Source organism: Peromyscus leucopus, chromosome 3, assembly GCF_004664715.2.
Source record: "Peromyscus leucopus breed LL Stock chromosome 3, UCI_PerLeu_2.1, whole genome shotgun sequence".
In the NCBI taxonomy this organism is placed as follows: domain Eukaryota; kingdom Metazoa; phylum Chordata; class Mammalia; order Rodentia; family Cricetidae; genus Peromyscus; species Peromyscus leucopus.
In genome coordinates this window covers 62,159,214-62,176,857 of record NC_051065.1, presented here as the reverse complement: position 1 = coordinate 62,176,857, position 17,644 = coordinate 62,159,214, and the positions used below count along the sequence as shown (strand labels likewise).

The following is a 17,644-nucleotide window of genomic DNA, read 5'->3' as shown; positions in this document are numbered from 1 at the left end:
TCTCTGTGAGTTCGAGGCCAGCCTGGGCTACCAAGTGAGCTCCAGGAAAGGCGCAAAGCTACACAGAGAAACCCTGTCTCGAAAAACCAAAAAAAAAAAAAAAAAAAAAAAAAAATGCAGAATGGGGAAAAGCTAGATTAATTGAAATTAAACTATTAATGTTCTTTTCATAAGCTCTGGATGGAGAAGGAATGAAAGTCTCTCTTCTCTCTTCTCCTCACCTGGCCTCTCCTCTCTTCCCCTCCCTGCCTAGCTCTCCTCATTGTTTCCTAGGCTGGTCTTGAACTAGTGAGCTTAACCCAGTTTCCCCAGTAGGAAACTTTCCCCTGAAGGCCAGGCATGTGCCACCATACCAACTTTATGTTAACTCTTGTACTCTTGGCATTTTGCTTCTCAACTAGGATGGAGACCTTGGCCCAGAATACAGCTTTCACCCTGGCTGAGGAAGAGGAGCACTACCATGATGGGTTAGCATGCTGGAGCCCTGGCAGGTAACAGCATGCAGAAATGGGGAGTCCAGATGTGGGAGATGCTTCTTTGGTGGGACAGCAGCGACACAGTGTGTGGTATAAAAGAGGGTTTGTAACACCCGTTGGAAGTGCTTGGACATAAACCATGAACGGATGAGCAAAGGGTTCTTTTGTTGCTGTCGTCTGGTTTCAATTCATAGTGGCAATGCTACTTTTGTAAAATTCTCTATCAAATTATTAGAGCAATAACATTAACACATATCATACAAAATACAATCAAGACAGTATATAAGCCCTGGTTCCAAAAGCCTTACATATCTGAAGACCCACATGGTCCACTTACAGATGGAGAAACCAACTTGTCCCTGCTCACAGCTCACCAGTGGACACGAGGAGCAACCTGGTGCTTCTCTACAAGCCACAGGGCAACTCTCAAGCTCTCTTACCCTTCTACCAGTCAGAGGGCAGAGCAGAGGCAGTCTGCTCCTTGTCACTGTGCTAGAAAAGAAACCTATGACGTTCAAAATGTTCAGTTATAAGACAAATACTATTTAATGCAATATTGTCCTAAAAATCAGAAAGTTACACAAAGACAGGATGGGTAGTAGTGCTGAATAAGCTTGGAGTCTGAGATCAAAGGTAAAACCAGGTACCCTGTCTTTAAGATTTTGAGATTTGGGGGCTGGGGAGGCAGCTTAGTTGGTAGAATGCTTACCCAGAATTCACAGAGCTCTGCATAATCTTGGTGTAGTGGCACAATCCCATAATGCCTGAACTCAGGAGGTGGAGGCAGGGGGAGTCTGCAGTTCAAGGTCATCCTGGATTAAATGCAGCCCTGTTTTTGTTTGTTTTGAATATTTTGAAACACAGATTTTTATTGCAATAATTTTGAAAAAATTGTCATATGTAGGGCATTCAGGAATGTAGGAAGGTCACTGTATGAACAGTGCTCCTACAGGCTATAAGCAGTAAGGGTATAAGGCGGGGCTTGGTGGATCATGCCTATAACCCAGTTCTGGGAAGGCTGAGAAACAGGGATGGTTAGAACTATGGGGGGGGGGCACAGATGTGGAGGGAAGTGGGGGAGTGTCAGAAAATGTCTCTAAACAAAAGTTTCCCTGTTCTGTCCGTTTTTGGACTCCTCTGACTGGAGAAAATGTCATCAATATGTTTTCAGAAGGAAACACACAGATTTCAGAAACATTAGCATATGCCCTCCACAAACCCATAAAATATAAGAAACACCATACATTATTTTTTTCTTTGTGCAGACATATTCTCAGCAATGTAGCCCAAGTTGGTCTCCAACTTCACACTCACACACAGCCCCATCCCAGTCTCAGACTCCTGAATTCTGGGATTAGAGGTGTATATCACCATGCTTGACTAATAAAATATATTTTAAAAGATTTATTTTATGTATATGTGTGTATGCCTGAGCAAACATGTGTGTACCCTGTTTGTGCTGGATCTCTTAGAGGTCAGAAGAGAGCATTGGGTCCTCTGGAACTTGAGTTACAGGTGATTGTAAGCCATGATGTGGGTGTTGAGAACGGAACCCAGCTCCTCTGCAAGAGCAGTCAGTGCTTCTAATCACTGAACCATCTCTCTAGCCCAAAAAATATTTTTTAAAGACTTAAGTTTTTTAAAATGTGTGTGTATGTGTGTACAGGTGGGCATGTGCCATGAACCTCATGTGGAGGGCAGAGGACAACTTTAAGGAATCAGTTGTCTCCTTCCACCCCGGTTTTTGTTTTGTGTTTGAAGCAGGGTCTCTCTTGTTGCTGCTGCTGCATGGTGTACTGGCTCACAGGAGTGCTGGGATTACAGATGCACATCACTGCACACAGCTCTTCACATGGGTTTTGAGAACTGAACTCAGGTTGTCAGGCTTGCTCGAAAGTACTTTTATATACTGAGCCATCTCAGGTCCCAATATTTAGATTAAGGATTCCAAGGCTCCAAAGTCTGCACTCCAAAAAAAATTAAAGAGAATTGTTATTGATGAAAGAGTATACATATTTACACAACTCGTTGACAAAAGTATACATTATAACAATTGCTAAATGCTGCTCATAAAAACAGGAAGCCCATCTTGGTGGTTGTAGGCTTCAGTAACCCTGGCACTGTGGGGCGCGAACAGAGGTGGATTCCAGGGGTGCCCTGGCCAGCCTACCTAAAATCTGGACACAATTCTGTGAGAGATCCTGTTTTTAGAAATAAGGTCGAGAGAGGTTTGAAGAGGACATCCTCATACCAACCTCTGGCATTCACACACACACACACACACACACACACACACACACACACACACACACACAGAGGCAGGTGACATGATAAGGACATGATAAGGAGCAATGTGCCACACCCCCCCCCCCAGTTTTTCCTTCTGTCAGCTTCATCTCTTTTGATGATTACTTTCAAAGCCATTTCTTACTCATCATTTGGTGCCATTTATGCATCCTGGCAAATCATGACAAAGATGAACATTTCAATCCATAGAGAGATAACATTTACTTGACAGTCCTGGAGTGATTTTTTTAGTGGCGGAGGGTGGCTCCCCTGGACGTTTACACTGCACCTCCCCAAGCCCAAAATCCCTCACTTCTGTTTCTAAGGAGCAATTAGAACATTCAGTAGAATGATCTTTGGGAGTCTCTAGGAAGTCCTTTAGCAAGGAGCCTGGCAAGAAACCTGTACCCCAGGTGGGGACAAAAGACAAGTGCTTGAGTGTTGATCCTAGACAGGTTCTCCAGACACTGCTTAGGGACACTCGTTGGGGGGCCCTGAGGAGGGAGTGTGCTTCATTCTTGGCTTGAAAGCATGGAGGGATGTACACAAACCAGGGACACCCTCCTCCAAACTGTAGGGTTTCACCTAATTAGCAGGAAGTAGCCTGGAAAAGTGGAAACCCAAGAGATAGTTGAACCAAGGTTGTCTCTCATGGGACAGACAGGTCCTTTCCTAAATACTGGTCTCTAAATCGCGCTAACCAGGTCACCTCCTCCGAGAGAGCAGGGAGAGGAGCAAAGTTCACCTCCTCAACCACCCCATGGTGTCTTGTCAAAGCGACCCCTATCACGTTCATTCTCTGTGTAGCATCTGTGCATTACTGATTGCTGGTGTCAGCTTCAGAGAGCTGGAGTGATCTTTGGGGTCACCTGGTCTTCAAACTCTGAGCAAGAGCGGAAGCGCACCCCTCACTCACCCCAGAAGCTATGGTCGCACTGCCTGTGAGGAACACCCGAGCCCTGAGCAGCCCGCAGTGCCGGATCTGCAGCCAGTGGCTCTGAAGGCTCCGAAGCACGTGGCGTGTTCGCCCTGGTTTTCAGGCTCCGACGCACCTATTTCCTCCCGTGGTCTCAGGACCTCAGCGTTTACAGGGACGCGCGTGCTTTTGCCGGGGGTCAGCTGCGCAACCCTTGATGAATGCGAAAAGAACCCAGTCGTGGAGAAAAGCCCGCGCACTCACCCGGCCACAGGCCTCTCTGGATCGGGATGCGGGTCCCCACGCCTCAGGGCGGCGGCGTTGCGCGAAGCAAGTGCGAATCACCCGAGCCACTTAACGCCCAGGGTTTCAATTGCAGCGTGGTCGGGGTGTGGGTGTGTGTTTCCGGGGATCGGACCTAAACTGAGACACTGCAAAACCAGATGGATCAGAAATCAGCTCCAGGCAAGTCCGGAGCCGACTTGTCTGAGACAGACAAGTGCACGCCGACCCGGGGGCGGCGTGGGCGGCGTGGGCAGCGTGGAGTGGGACAGTGGCGCCGCACACCACTCACTTCCTGTTCAACGCGCACCGCCTCCACCGCCCAGCGCTCCGGGAGCTTGAGTCCATGCCAGGTCCGGCCCCTATAGTCCCCCCGAGTCTTGGGGGACGCGGCTCAGAGGCCGCCCGGGGCGGGCGCCCTGCCCAATTCTCCCCTAGGGGCTGGGGCGCGCCCTTCGGCCCGCAGAACCCTGCCAGCCGCCGCCACAGTTTATTCCTGCGGCCACGCGCCAGCCCAATTGCGAGGAGCCATCGCCTTTGCACCTCCTCTTCCCCCTCTGCCCTCCCTCTCGCCTAGAGAGGAGGCCCTCCGGGTCCCAGGCTCCCTAGTGCTTCATTGTGCGGCCCAGGGTTATGCATTTCTATACTAGGCTTCTCTCTCTGTCCACCGATTCCACCGAGGCACGGGCACGAGAAGGCTGTTTTCCAAATTGCTGTTGTTAATTGCACCTGCCTGGCCAATTACCTCTGGGAATCTGTGGGAGGAGCCGAGAGGTGGAAAATGTTGCTTCGCTTTGCAGGAGGAGGAAAACTTTGTCACCCAGCACGAGACTTCTGCCACGCGTAATCAAAAGCAGCGCGGTTCTCACTCTGCACTCGATGATTTGGTAAGAGGAAGAGGTCGCTCCGACCCGGCATCCCGCGGACCGCCAGCCCCTCGGGTGCCGCCCCGCGTGTTACCTGCGCCACCCGCCCTCCCCGCGGAAGTCCCCACGAGGTGTTTTCAGGGTGGAAGGACAGCCTTAAAGAGCGCGCGGCTCCCGTGTAACGGCAGCAGCCCTAGGAGACAGCGAGGGGACCGAACCCCGGGGACGAGGCACCGGAATTAACTTCTGGCTAAAGTTATGGGAAGCGCAGCCATGGACACCAAGAAGAAGAAAGAGGTTTCCAGCCCTGGCGGGAGCGGCGGCAAAAAGAACCCCAGCCTGAAGAGACGGTCACTGCGTGTGCACATTCCGGTGAGTCCCGTTCCCGGAGCTTCAGACTCCCGCAGCGCCGAGGCGGTTAACACGGGACACCCCCCGCGCGCCATCCTGTCCCTCCTGTCCCTTGGGGAGGGGGAGGGGCAGGGCCCAAGCTGGGCCGCAGAGCCAATGGTTGGATCTTGATCCGCACTCGCGTGGAGCTACGGAACTGTCCGGGGCAGGGGCAGGGACAGGCGTGTCTGCTGGAAGCGGGAACGCGGAGCGCGCTCCCGGGTGCGCATACCCTGGTGGCGGACTGGGCGTAGCCCCGGATCCGGCCGGTGCGGGTGCTGGGGAGGGGGGTGGTGAGTCGTGTTGTTTTGCTGAAAAAGGACGGTGTGGACTGCGCTCTGGGGGGTGGAGCTGTGCTCGGCTGCCAGGGACCGAGGAAAAGAGTAGTGGGTGGGGACATCGAGGGGGCCATGGTGTGGATGCACCCCCAAATGGCTCTCCCTCCGCACCATTTTCTCCAGGGTTCATGTGAATCTCGGCTCCGGCCCCTTTGGAGTGGTTCCCTCGGTTTGGCTCCAGGAATATTTTGGTCCTCTGTGGAATTTGGAGGTTAGAGGTGCCCTCATCTGTACAGGGCTGTAGCTAACTTCAGCCCAGATCACCGCCCTGTCACCTTGGTTGGACTTTGGCGACATTGATCTAAACAGCCAGAAGGAGCAGCATGCAGAATAGCTTGTTCACAGTGGTGAGCATCAATTGTCTGGCTTGCCCTAGAGGGTAGCCCAAGGGCGCTTGTTTTCACCTTCCCGGATGGGCGATCAGGTCCCAGGAGGTATGCCCCAGCCCTTAGCTTTACCCGCTAAGAGAACCCGGACCTGGCTACATCCTAGCGATGACCAACCAAGCAAAAGATTTTACAAATGCACATGCCAGGCAGTGCGGGACCGCACGATGAGCCCCACCTCCCGCCAGTGCCACCTCATGGCATCATTGCTGACCCATCACAGCATAGGCAGAGCTAGCTTGCCTGGACTACCCACTCACTGTCACCCTGAGTAAGTAGTAGTAGGCTTTTCCTAATGTATTTACCCCCAAACCCTTCCTTGTAGATGCCCCTCTTCCCTTTTAATTCCAGTCCAGGGGTGCAATTCTGAGTGGAGACTTGGGGCTAATGAGTGCTTTGGGGGAGCCGTTTGAAGTTGGGCATCTGGGCAAGTCATGAGTCCTGCAGTGACCTGAACATACAGGAATATGGGTTTTATTTGAGAAAACACTCCTACTTACATTGCCCATGTAAGACATTTGAAAACAGTTTTAAATAGGAAGTTAGAAATTGCTGCTACGATCTGTTTAACAGTGACTCACAGAGCTGGCCCTTTAACTGCTCAGCTTGTCTTGTTTGTCTCCGAAAATGGTGCCGATTTACCCACCTTGTAGGGAGGTTGAAATAAAATAATAAATGGGAAAGCTCTTTACAATGTAAATAACTCACGGTTATTACATGCATGCCAGAGTGCAAGAAAGATCCCAGCACTTAGGAGGCTGAGGCATGAGGATTGTTGTAGATTTAAGCCTAGCCTGGCCTACATAGCAAATGGTCTCAATAGAATAAATAATAAGAGTGGGCAGGGCAAGGAGAGAGGATGAGGGGAGGGGAGTAAATAGTGCCCACTGAGCAAGCCGCATTGAACTGAGGCCAAATGGAGAGGCTGGTCCCCCACTCATGTGTGTCTGTCATGCATGAGGGCCGATATGTGTGGCAGGAATGGGCAAAATCCAGCACCAGCCGAGAGACTGTCAGGCCACTCTGTGAATGCTGAAAACCAGCGTCCAAGTTGGGACATTCTAGCATGTTCTTGGCAAAACCCAGCCCTATTGAAAGCAGTATTCATTCCATTGTCACGCAGCTAGTCACCAAATGTGACCTATGCTTGGGGGTTTCCTTAGGATTAGGTCCAGATCCAAGGGAGAGAGTTCTGTCTCCTCAGAGTGCTTGCATTTGCTGGTGGGACCAGAGACTCCTCTCCTCTACCCACTCATGGTGACCTATTGATCACTGTGCCAGGAGAGGCTGGGAACTAGGTACTTCAGACATACTTCAACAGCTAAACCCAGGACACAAGATGATGGGTCAGCTCCACAACAGCTGCTTGTGGAGATGAGGGGGGAGAGTGACAGCCACATCAGATGAGGAGATGGTGTGTCTCGAGCCAGTGAAATGCAGTGTGTCATGGAGAAAAGGGAATGGTCTGAGACCAGTTCAAGGAGGACCTTGAAGGAAGGTCACCAGAGAGTAAGCAGAAGAGGCCCAATTAAAAATGGATTTCAAACAACATGCAATTTTTTTTCTTTAACCCTAAGTATGTCCAGTGTCATGTTTGGAACATACTTGTACTAAAACTGATCTATTTCTCTGCGGATCCCTGTTTAATTGGGTATCCTGTATTTCCTCAGACAACCCTGGCTTGAAGGCCAGGCTCTGTCAGGCATAGCGGTGCATACCTTTCATCCCAACCCTCTAGCATGTTCTTCCCCAGACTCCAGTTCAGGGTGTTTCAGTGGTGAGAAGGATAGAGAGCATATTGTCACTTGATCCTCCAACCCCAGGCTCAGAACACTATTCCTATTGCCATGCCTCTAGAGACAGAGAGGCAGAGCGATCTCTATATGTTTAAGGCCAACCTGGTTCTCTTTGCGAATTCCAGGCCAGCCATGACTCAGGAATTTCTCACAAAGGCAGAACTGCAGCAAAAACGCTGCCCCTTATGCTCAAGCCTACCTCAAGTCCTCCATAGCCTTGTGGGCAGCTTTGGCCATGTGTCTTCCTCCCTGTCTGAAAGATTCCTCCCAGCGTTGGCAGCTGGTTTCGCTGAGTGTGGGAGCACCTCAAGTGCTGGGATAATGTCTGTGTTAGTTACTTTGGTGCTGAAACAGTAGCTGAGAGCCTGTATCTGATCCACAAGCATGAGGCAGGGGTGGGGAGCACTAACTGGGAATGGCATAGGCTGTTGAAACCTCAAAGCCCATCCCGAGTGACACACCTCCTCCACAAAGCCATGCCCCTCAATCCTTCCCAAGCCGTTCCACCAACTCTGGACCAAGCATTCAAATATATGATGTTGTGGGGGCCGTTCTCTTCTGAACCACCACAGTGCCCAAAGGACAGACTTCCACCAAGTAGGGTGTCACTGGGTAGATGATTCTGATGTGGCTGCACAGAGCGTTTCAGGAGAACCCAGTAGGATGCTGTTGTTTTCCCCAAGGGCATCTACTTGTTAGCTTATCTTCATGGCCTGTCTGGCTTCCTGAAACTTCTTCCTTACTCCTTGGCTGATTCTGTTTAACTTAAAACTATTCACCAAGACCTAAGTTCTTGTGTGGGAGCTTTTTTTCAGGGGTGCAAAACTGAGAAGCCATTAAAATGCAAGGAACAAAAATTCATGGGAAGTAGCCAGACAGGCCAGCAAGATGAAGTGCTTTGGCAGACTGCCAGGGGTCAGAGTCTGAGGGCCGTGCAGTGAGGGAAGGTGGTTGGGGGATGCTCCCAGGAAGATGGGAAGGAAGATGTGAGCCAAGCAGGACCTCGTGTGACGCCGAAGCTCCTGGAGAGCTGGGTTCTTCACCTACTAGGCATTAGTGACAGAATGCACGTGTCCCTAGCTCTCTTGGGAGAGGAGCTCCTGAAGTCCTTCATTGTCGCTGGAGACCGACAAAATAGAGATCCAAGAGCATCTGGCCAGTCAGAAGTTTGTGGTGGCACAACTGGGCTTGAGTGAGCTCAAGACACTGTCACCTGCTGTGTGGCTAGAGTCTCACCCTGCTTGAGGCCACTGGGCCCTCTGTGCTGGTGATGGGCCTGTGACCACACGCCCTGCACAGCATGGCAATAGGAATAGTGTTCTGAGCCTGGGGTTGGAGGATCAAGTGACAATATGCTCTCTGTCCCTCTCACCACCGAAACACCCTGAACTGGAGTCTGGGGAAGACATTCAGCTTTGACCTTGACTGAGACGGCTTGCACATGCTCTTTGATGGCTAGAGTTTAGGGCAGGGCTTATCAAAGTGTGGTTCTTGAACCAGCTTAAGTATAATATCACTGTCTAATATGCTTTTAAAAATATCAAATATCCTAGGTGTCAGTCTAAACCTACTGAATTGGAATTTCTGAGACAAGACCCATGATTTTGTTATTCATTAAGTTCTCCATGGAATTCTTACACCTCTTGGGTTTAAAAACAGTTGGATCCTAGGCTCCATTTCTTCTGTTCACATGTTGCGTTGGTTCTGTGTGTCATGTTTTTCTATCCGTCCATCCTTCCTTCCATCTATTGACCGTCCATCACTGTCCTGGCTGGTTGAATGTCAACTTGACACAGCTAGAAGCATCAGAGAGGAAGGATCCTCACTTGAGAAAATGGCTCCATGAGATCCAGCTATGAGGCATTTTTTTTTTAAATTAGTGATCAATGGGGTAGGGTCCAGCCAATTGTGAGCAGTGCCATCCCTAGACTGGTGGTCCTGGGTTCTATAAGAAAGTGGCTGAACAAGCCACGTGGAGCAAGCCAGTGAGCAGCACCCCTCCATGGCTTCTGCATCAGCTCCTGCCTCTAGGTTCCTGCCCTGAGTTCCTGTCCTGACTTGCTTTGATGATGAATGGTGATGTGGAAGTGTGTCAATTAAACCGTTTCCTCCCTAACTTGCTTTTGGTCATTTTGTTTCACCACAGCAGTAAAAACCCTAAGACAATTACCTGTCTGGGATCTACCCAGTCTGTCTGAATATCCATTTAACATTTGTCTGTTCATCATCTATCTATTCATCCATCCATGCATCCATTATCTATCCATATATCCATCATCTTTCTGTCATCTATCTCCCCTGTCCAAATATTCATGTATCATCTCCATCCATTCATCATCTATCTGTCCATGTCTGTTTATATTCAAGTATTCATGTATCATCTATATAACTATATTATCTGTCATCTCTGTCCATCAATCATCTATTCATCTATCTCTGTCTATCCATACATCATCTGTATATCTCTCATAAATCATCTGACTGTTCCATCCATCACTGAGAAGAGCTACCCTTTACTCCTGACTGTTTGACAATGGCAGGGCATTTCTGGCATCCACATAAAGATCAGCCGGCAGCTGGAGTAGCCAGTATGAGTCAGCATCTTAGGCCATGCTTCAGTGCCTTGGTGCATCTTTGGGTGTTTGTGAGCATAAACTCTTAGAGGACACAGACGTCAGAGGCTTCAGCAGCTCAGAGCAGGGCCCCAGGACTCTCTTGTGGATCCAGGTTTACTAACAAAGCCTGAATGCTGTGTGTCAGTGTCTTCATGTGAAAGATCTGGCCAGTGAGTGGGCTTCTTGAATGTGGGCAGAGCATGACAACTGAATGTCAGCTGGGCACAGCCCATACAGTTGGGGCACTGGAGTCGAGTAGAGACTTTAATTCTTCCTTGTTTGTAATGTGTATATATGACATAGTGCATCTATACTAAAGTTCATATTTAAACGGTATATAATAGAATTATACATGTATTAATTATTTAATGACATTAGTTAGATCTAGAGATTTAGTTACTGATTTGTTAACTGTACTCAAGTTCCTCTGTGACCTGTGGCCCTCCTGTCTGGAGGCAGAGTCTGGCTCCATGTCCCGAGTCCTGTTGGCCATATTTGAAAACAGCTGTGCAGTATCTACTGAGTGGCAGGTGCCTACAGTTACCCTTTTGGAAGGTGAGGGCCATGGACATCTTGGTGCCAGTGAAGTCCCCAGGCCTTGCACTGGACATAAATCCAGCAAGGTGCAGCTCCCCAGTTACCAACAGAAGAGCAAACCAGGATCTTCCTAGCTCAGTCTGTGCTCACGTTCAGTGATCTTAAGTACAGAATGACTGGAATGTATACCCGGAGCAGGACTCAGGGAAGTATGGCAGAGTGGAAACTGGGAGGAGGCAGAGATGCCCCTCGTTCCCCTGATGCTTTTCTGCCCCCAGCCCCAGGATGTGAGTCTCAGAGGCTACACGGCAGGGCTGAGAAGTGATGCTCTCTCTGGGCAAACAGAGCAGGGTGGGCCCCAGAGCTGCCCCCCAGCCTTCGTCACATACTCAGGTTTCTTATGGTGGAGGGAACAGTGCAGGGGAGCAGCAGAAAGCAGGGGGTGAGCACCCCTCATGGCCAGGCTGGGGTGCACCCCACTTGCTCCCCGAGGCTCCCCCACACTTGCTCACATGTCTCTTTTGGAACAGAGGAGGTAACATTTTATTATGCCTCTTGGGCAGGGACCCTGTTGGCTTAGGTTTCTGGGTCTGTTCAAATGCAGCACCACACACCAGGCGACATGCAACCACAAGAACCTGCCTCTCCTGTGCCTAGAGGCCCAAAGTCCAGTGTGGAGGTGTTAGCAGGACCATATTCTCTCTATCTCCAGAGGACTCCTCTTGCTTGTACTGCCTAGTAGCCCTGCATCTCTTGGCTTGTGGCAGAATCACTTCAGCATTGCCTCTCACTTCCTGTGGCCTTTCCCCTCTGGGTGCCTGTACTCACATTTCTTCTTCACTAGAGAGTGTCGGTCACATAGGATTAGGGGCTGCCCTAACAATACCATCTGAGTTTAACTCGTATTTCAAACAAGGTCGCATGCACAGGTACTGTGGGCTAGGACTTCAGCAGCTCTTTTTGGCCTTGGGTACTCTGCTCTTGGGGCTAGGGGTAGTGTAGCTCATTGAGCTACCATTTCTCGACCTCCCACTCAGCACCGGACCCTGAACACAGACTTGAAAGGATCTGCAGTCACCCTACCTGGCAGTCAATGTGAGGTTCTATATTCACACATCCAGCAGGTCGTTTCCCTCTTCGTAAAAGTTCTGCCCTCGTCCTGTGGCATCCTTCCTCTTTGCCCTCTTGGCACAAGAGGGAGGTCACTATAAGACCGCCCTCCTGGCTGGGCAGTAGTGGTGCACGCCTTTAATCCCAGCACTTAAGAGGCAGAGACAGGCGGATCTTTGTGAGTTCGAGGCCAGCCTGGTCTACAGAGTGAGTTCCAGGACAGGCACCAAAAGTTACAGAGAAACCTTGTCACAAACAGACAGACAAACAAACAAACAAACAAACAAGGACTTCACTGCCAAAGGACTGCTGCCCAACAAGCTTCCCGTAGTGAGGATGGGCCTCTGCCTCACAGGAAAGCAGCTGGGGATCCGGGGCTGTTGAGCAAATTGGTCTCTGTTGAACATTCATCAGCAATTTCACTGCCCAACTAGAGAACACCAAAAACACCAGGGCCCTGGCAGGAGCCTTGTGGCTTAGACACTATCCCATTGGTCTCTGGCAAGCCATGAGTTGGCAGAGAAGGCGTCCTGTCAACAGGAAGTAAAGGATGGAGATCTAGTTATTTTCAAAGTAGGTAGAGGAAGAGATGAGTATAATTTGAATGAATAAGCAGTCCAGCTGGAGGTGCTTTCCTGCTTTGGGGGGCATGCACAGCCAGCTAGTGTCTAACCATTTCCTCTGCTCCGGCTACATATGCACCCCATAGGTGGCAGTGGAGTCCCCTGGGAGTCCCCTGTAGTGAAGCCCAAGGGACGTGATTCCCTTCTCCTGTGGCTCCACTACATCATGTGACATCTCTGAGTGAGGTCACAGCTGCTCAGCCAAGCAAACGAAGGCCTGTTCTCAGCCTGTGGGCTGCATTGGAACAAAGGCTGACAAGTTTGGGGCTATTGAGATTGGAGGGATGCCTAAGAGAGAAGTGAGAAGACGAGGTGTTTCCTGGGTGGTCGGGTTTGCTCTTCGTGTTTTAAGTCAAAGGAAGTAGACACAGGAATGGAGGAAGCCAGGAGTCCCAGAGTTGGGAGGGTGAAACCGCTCGCTCACTAGGCTCTTCCAAGTGTCTGAAGTGCCCACACAAGCAAAAGGTGCCAGAAACTGAGCATCCCTGGCAGGGAGCTGAGTGGATCAGAGGGAGGGTGGGGGAAGGGGAGAGAAAACAACTGCCAAGAGCACATCACCTCAGAGCCTGTTTATTTTTCAGAAAGTTTTCCTGGCTACAAACTGATTGCAAAGTCACCTAAATGAAGTGTGGGCCAAGGCCGAGGCAGTGACGAACAGGAAGTCCATCTAGGGTTAGTCTTGTCTTTCATCAGCTGACAGTACACAGCCCTCAGTGGAGACTAGTAATAGCAACACCTTTTGCTAGGTTTTATTTGAGGGAGGGCCACTGAAAGAAAACAGACAAAGAAAGATATCCACACAGCACAGGGCGCCCTAACAAGAGCGCCCAGTGTGGAAGAGAAGAGATCAGCCGCACCGACTGCCCACTTGCCGGTGCAGTGCAGGCCAGGAGTCCTTGGGTAGAAGACGAACCCAGGACTCAAGTATCTGCTTTCATCACCAGGCTGCTCTGGTGTTCGAAGCTGTTTCCATCAACGGGGACCAGGTCTGAGCAGGGCTAGAGGACAGGAGCCGGGCGAGAGTGACATTTGACTTCCGCGGCGGTGGTCCACGTCACTCACCAGGCAGCAGAGGATGGATGGACCGCCTGTGACACGGGGGACTGCCCAACCTTGTGTTCGGATGTACTCTGTGCTATGCTGTCCCATAGAGGTTCCTGTAAGGAACTAAGAAGTAGGACAATCCAGATGGGTTCTCCAGCTGCCCATGCCTTCCCTAGGTCCAGGGTGGTCTTCAGGGGTCCCCACATGAGGGTCGGAGGAGAGGAGAGGTTTCAGGGGTTCTCTCACAGGTAGGCATTTGCTAGCATCCTGTTTCTATCAGCAAAGATGAGTGAGTGTCCAAGGTGGCATTTTGACCCTGGAGAGAAACCAGGGTTAGAATAGAGGTTATTATTTGTCTCCACGCCACTCTTGCTTGTTAAATGTAGTTTGAGATTTCTGAAAGGGCTTTAGGGCACAAGTAATAAAATATTCTCAGCAGTAAGACAGAGAAACCCTGGACAGTACTAGCAAACAGTCTAGGGGAAGAGCTTGGCCAGGTGGCCTTCCACGGGATTGCTGAGTACCAGCCAGGAGAGGTGGAACAGGGGGTTGTGGTACTTCCTGGGAACCCAGAGAACAGAAACTTCAACCTGGACCGGCTTGCCTGCGTTACGACCTACCACGCTCCCATGGCATGCTAGTGGTAAACCAGGGCCTCAGACTCAGGTCTCTATTATAATCAAGTTGAAAGGAGAGGAACATTTCTCAAGGCTACAGGTGAGGCCCAGCTGTTTGGCTCAGATCCCCTGCCTCTTGATTAGAAGCTGGAAGATAGCCTCAAACAATGGCAACCAAATAGTTCTGTTTTGTCCTAGCTCAAAGCAACAGCTGGGACAGAGGTGAGCACAGGCCCAGACTGCATGCTGGCCTGAAATGCCTAGGACTGTCCTCCGTCTTCTGTGATTTTACCAATACCAGTGCTCAGGAAAGGACTGAGGTAGAGTCAGTCCTGTGGCTAGCCATACTGGTTCAGGATTCACTGCTGTGATGAGGTCAAGACGGCACACTTGTCTCTGTTTCTTGTTAAATGATGGCACACGCCTTCAGTGACTGGGTTCCCTTCCTTGAGGTTTTTCTTGACCCGTGATTCTGTACCTCAGCTTTGGCCCTGCAGTGGTGGGAGAGGAGAGCAGGCTGAGTCGAGTGGACAAGCAGGCTGTGAAGCAGTTACCACAAATGTCCCAGCCAGCCCCCAGGGACATTCTGGAAGTGGGATGGATGCCCTTTGGAATTGCCTCTAGGTAGAGGAGAGAAGGCTGAGCCTTTGTGTTCATGGTCCCTGCGAAGAGGAGAAAAACATGGGCAAGGCATTAACTGAGTGTTAGCAGCTCCCTTTTCTGAGCCTGATTACTTTTCTTTGATGTGTCTGCCAGGCTCCTTAATTAGACTCTAAGCCCCTTTAAAGATGACAATATGGATTCCCAGGTCATTCCAGAGCAAGTGCCTCCCACACCGCTACCCCTGATGCTCACAATGCTGAGAGAGTGAGGAAGTGTCCAGGCCAGCTGAAGAGGAGAATGAACAAACCAGGACGGTCTTTGAGAATCAACATGTTTAGCTATCATTAAGAACTAATTTCTCAACATCTGAGTGAATCCATTATTTACTAATCTTACGAAAACCACTTATTGAAAGCGAAGGGCCAGGCTTAGTTGGTAAAGTGCTTGCGGTGAAAGCTCACGGACCCGAGTTCAAGCCCCCAAACCTACATCAAACAAACAAACAAACCAACCAGGTGTGGTGACATGCACATGTCCTTGAGGAGGCAGGGGCAGGTGGAGCCATCCCTGGGGCTTGCTGGCCAGCCAGCCCAGCTCAATCAGTGAGCTCCAAGTTCAGTGAGAGGTGAGGACAGCTGAGTAGACACGAGGGCTTGACCTCTGGCCCCTCCTGCACACATACATGCTCTTGTGTGTACACACACACACACACACACACACACACACACACACACACACACACACGGAAATGTCAGTGACACTGCATCTTGGAGACTTAATGAGAGGACATGTCTTGGGAACATCATTGTGCCTCTGTCTTTTCCCTTTCATCTCCTGCCTGGGAAAAGTTGTTTGGGTCTTTTGCTCAAGCTAATTGACGGGAAGCAGCACTCTCCTACTCTGCCAGGAGTCATTTTGGTGACAAGACGATCCTTTGATTAGAAGCTGGGCACCTAGCCTAACAAACAGAGTGGGGGGGGGGGACAGGGGGGCGGACTTCTGCCTCACCAGCTCCAGGAACCTCTAGTTCCTGGTGCTGTAGGAGGCGGGAGCAGCCACCTGCTGGACTCCAGCAGGGACTTGGCTGTCACTCATTGCAGATCCTCAAGAACAGAGTCTTGGCACGAGCAGGGAAGTGGGATGGGGCTCACCCGCTCGCTCCACAGAAGGTGCATGTGGCTAATTGAGAACGCATTTGGGAGCCAGGGACAAAAGTGCAACCTCAGCATCACTGTTTGTCCCCCCCCCCCCCCGGGCACACAGCCTCTCCCACTTTGGTCCCTGGTATTTGGGCGTTGGTTTTCTTACACATAAAATGTGGATAATGATCCCCTCACAGGGGATAACAATATAAAGTGTAAAGTGAGATTCCATGGCGAATAAGCAAGACATGGAAGTTCTAGAAGTGTTGCTTCCCCTCACTAGAAAGCTACCCAAGAACACAGCTGAGGTCACCAACCCAACAGGAAGCCTGGGATGCCCCAGGTTAAGAACACTGTGGTGGAAGACACTGTCATTTAAACATTCTAGTATGCGTTTGGTCTTGTCCAGTATAAAGCTTTGGCTAAATACATTTCCAGATTTATTTAGCAGCTCTCCTTACTTCTGCTAAGATAGGCCCAGGGCCTAGAGGGAAAGCTACCTTGAACTGTGGGCTGAGGTACTGAGCCCTGCTTTCGAGAGCATAGACATGTGTCCACATAGCAGGAACTCGAGGGCCACATCCTGGGGTGCCGTCACAGGAGCCGGAGTGGTCCGGTGCACTGGGAGGTTGTGGGCACCTCCTGGCAGTCCCAGAAGGCTAGGAGGACACAGGTTTCAGGAGAGGGGCCTCACCCTCAGGCTTCATTCCAGCACACTGACTTGAACAAATTCTGGGACCTCAAATCCCTACCTGACACCATAATATGGTTTCTGTCGCAGTGAGTACAGGGGACACTCGCTTGTCACATTAGTCAACGGGAAGCACAGTGGATGGAGGACAGGCTTAGGCCTGGACAGAGAGTGGGGCTCCTGACCTAATGTTAACTCACAGCTCCTACTGGGAATCAAGAGAATAAATAGGCTGGTACCAGCCTGGGCCTGGGCCACAAGTGCGGCCTGGAGTCTTTAATGTCCACTCCCCTGCCTTCATCCCTGGGAAGTCAGCCCTCCCCATCAGCTCACCTCGTCATCTGAGCACATTTCCTTCAGCTGCCTGAGAAGAAGGTAACACACTGGGCTCCACCCTCAAGTGACAGGCCTTGGCTCTTCCCAGCACCTCGCTCCATCTTCTTTTTAATTTAATTTAATCTATTTTCGAGATATTTATCCTCAAACAATATTTTCTCTGTGTATCCCTGGCTATTCTGGAACTCGCTCTCTAACCAGGCTAGCCTTGGACTTGGAGATCCGCCTGCCTCTGCCTCCTGAGTGCTGGGACTAAAGGTGTGCGCCACCACTGCTTGGCTCGCTCTGTCTTTACAGAGGCACACCGCAGGCCAAGCAACTTTCCCTTGCTCTCTGTTCTCAGGTTTTGTTGACACATCAGGAAGATCTGACTGTACAGTTTCGAGATCACTACCTTGTGCAGCTGGGCTTGACTTGTGGCTTTCTCCCGACCCGAGGACCCGCTGTCTCCCCAGTACCACAGCTCTTGGGACGCGTGCTCCTTGGGTAGCACCAACAGTACACCCTTACTTCTGTCTGCACTGGAGTCTTTGGGACCTATCTTTCCCAAACTTCCCGTGACAGGCTTGAGAAACACTTGGTCAGTGGCC

At 50.6% G+C, this 17,644-nt stretch overlaps 1 protein-coding gene across 4 annotated transcripts in view; it reads left to right on the top strand.

Moving 5' to 3' along the window:
* The first annotated feature begins 4,958 nt into the window (after window positions 1-4,958).
* Window positions 4,959-17,644, top strand: part of Prkag2 (protein kinase AMP-activated non-catalytic subunit gamma 2) — a 264,212-nt gene continuing 251,526 nt past the window's right edge. For 2 of the 4 annotated variants that reach the window (XM_028879513.2, XM_028879511.2), the window contains exon 1: window positions 4,959-5,198. In XM_028879513.2, the coding sequence (XP_028735346.1) occupies window positions 5,085-5,198 (114 nt within the window). In that variant the 5' untranslated portion in view covers window positions 4,959-5,084. The remainder of the gene's footprint in view (window positions 5,199-17,644) is intronic. The other 2 variants (XM_028879510.2, XM_028879512.2) reach the window with 2 other exon arrangements.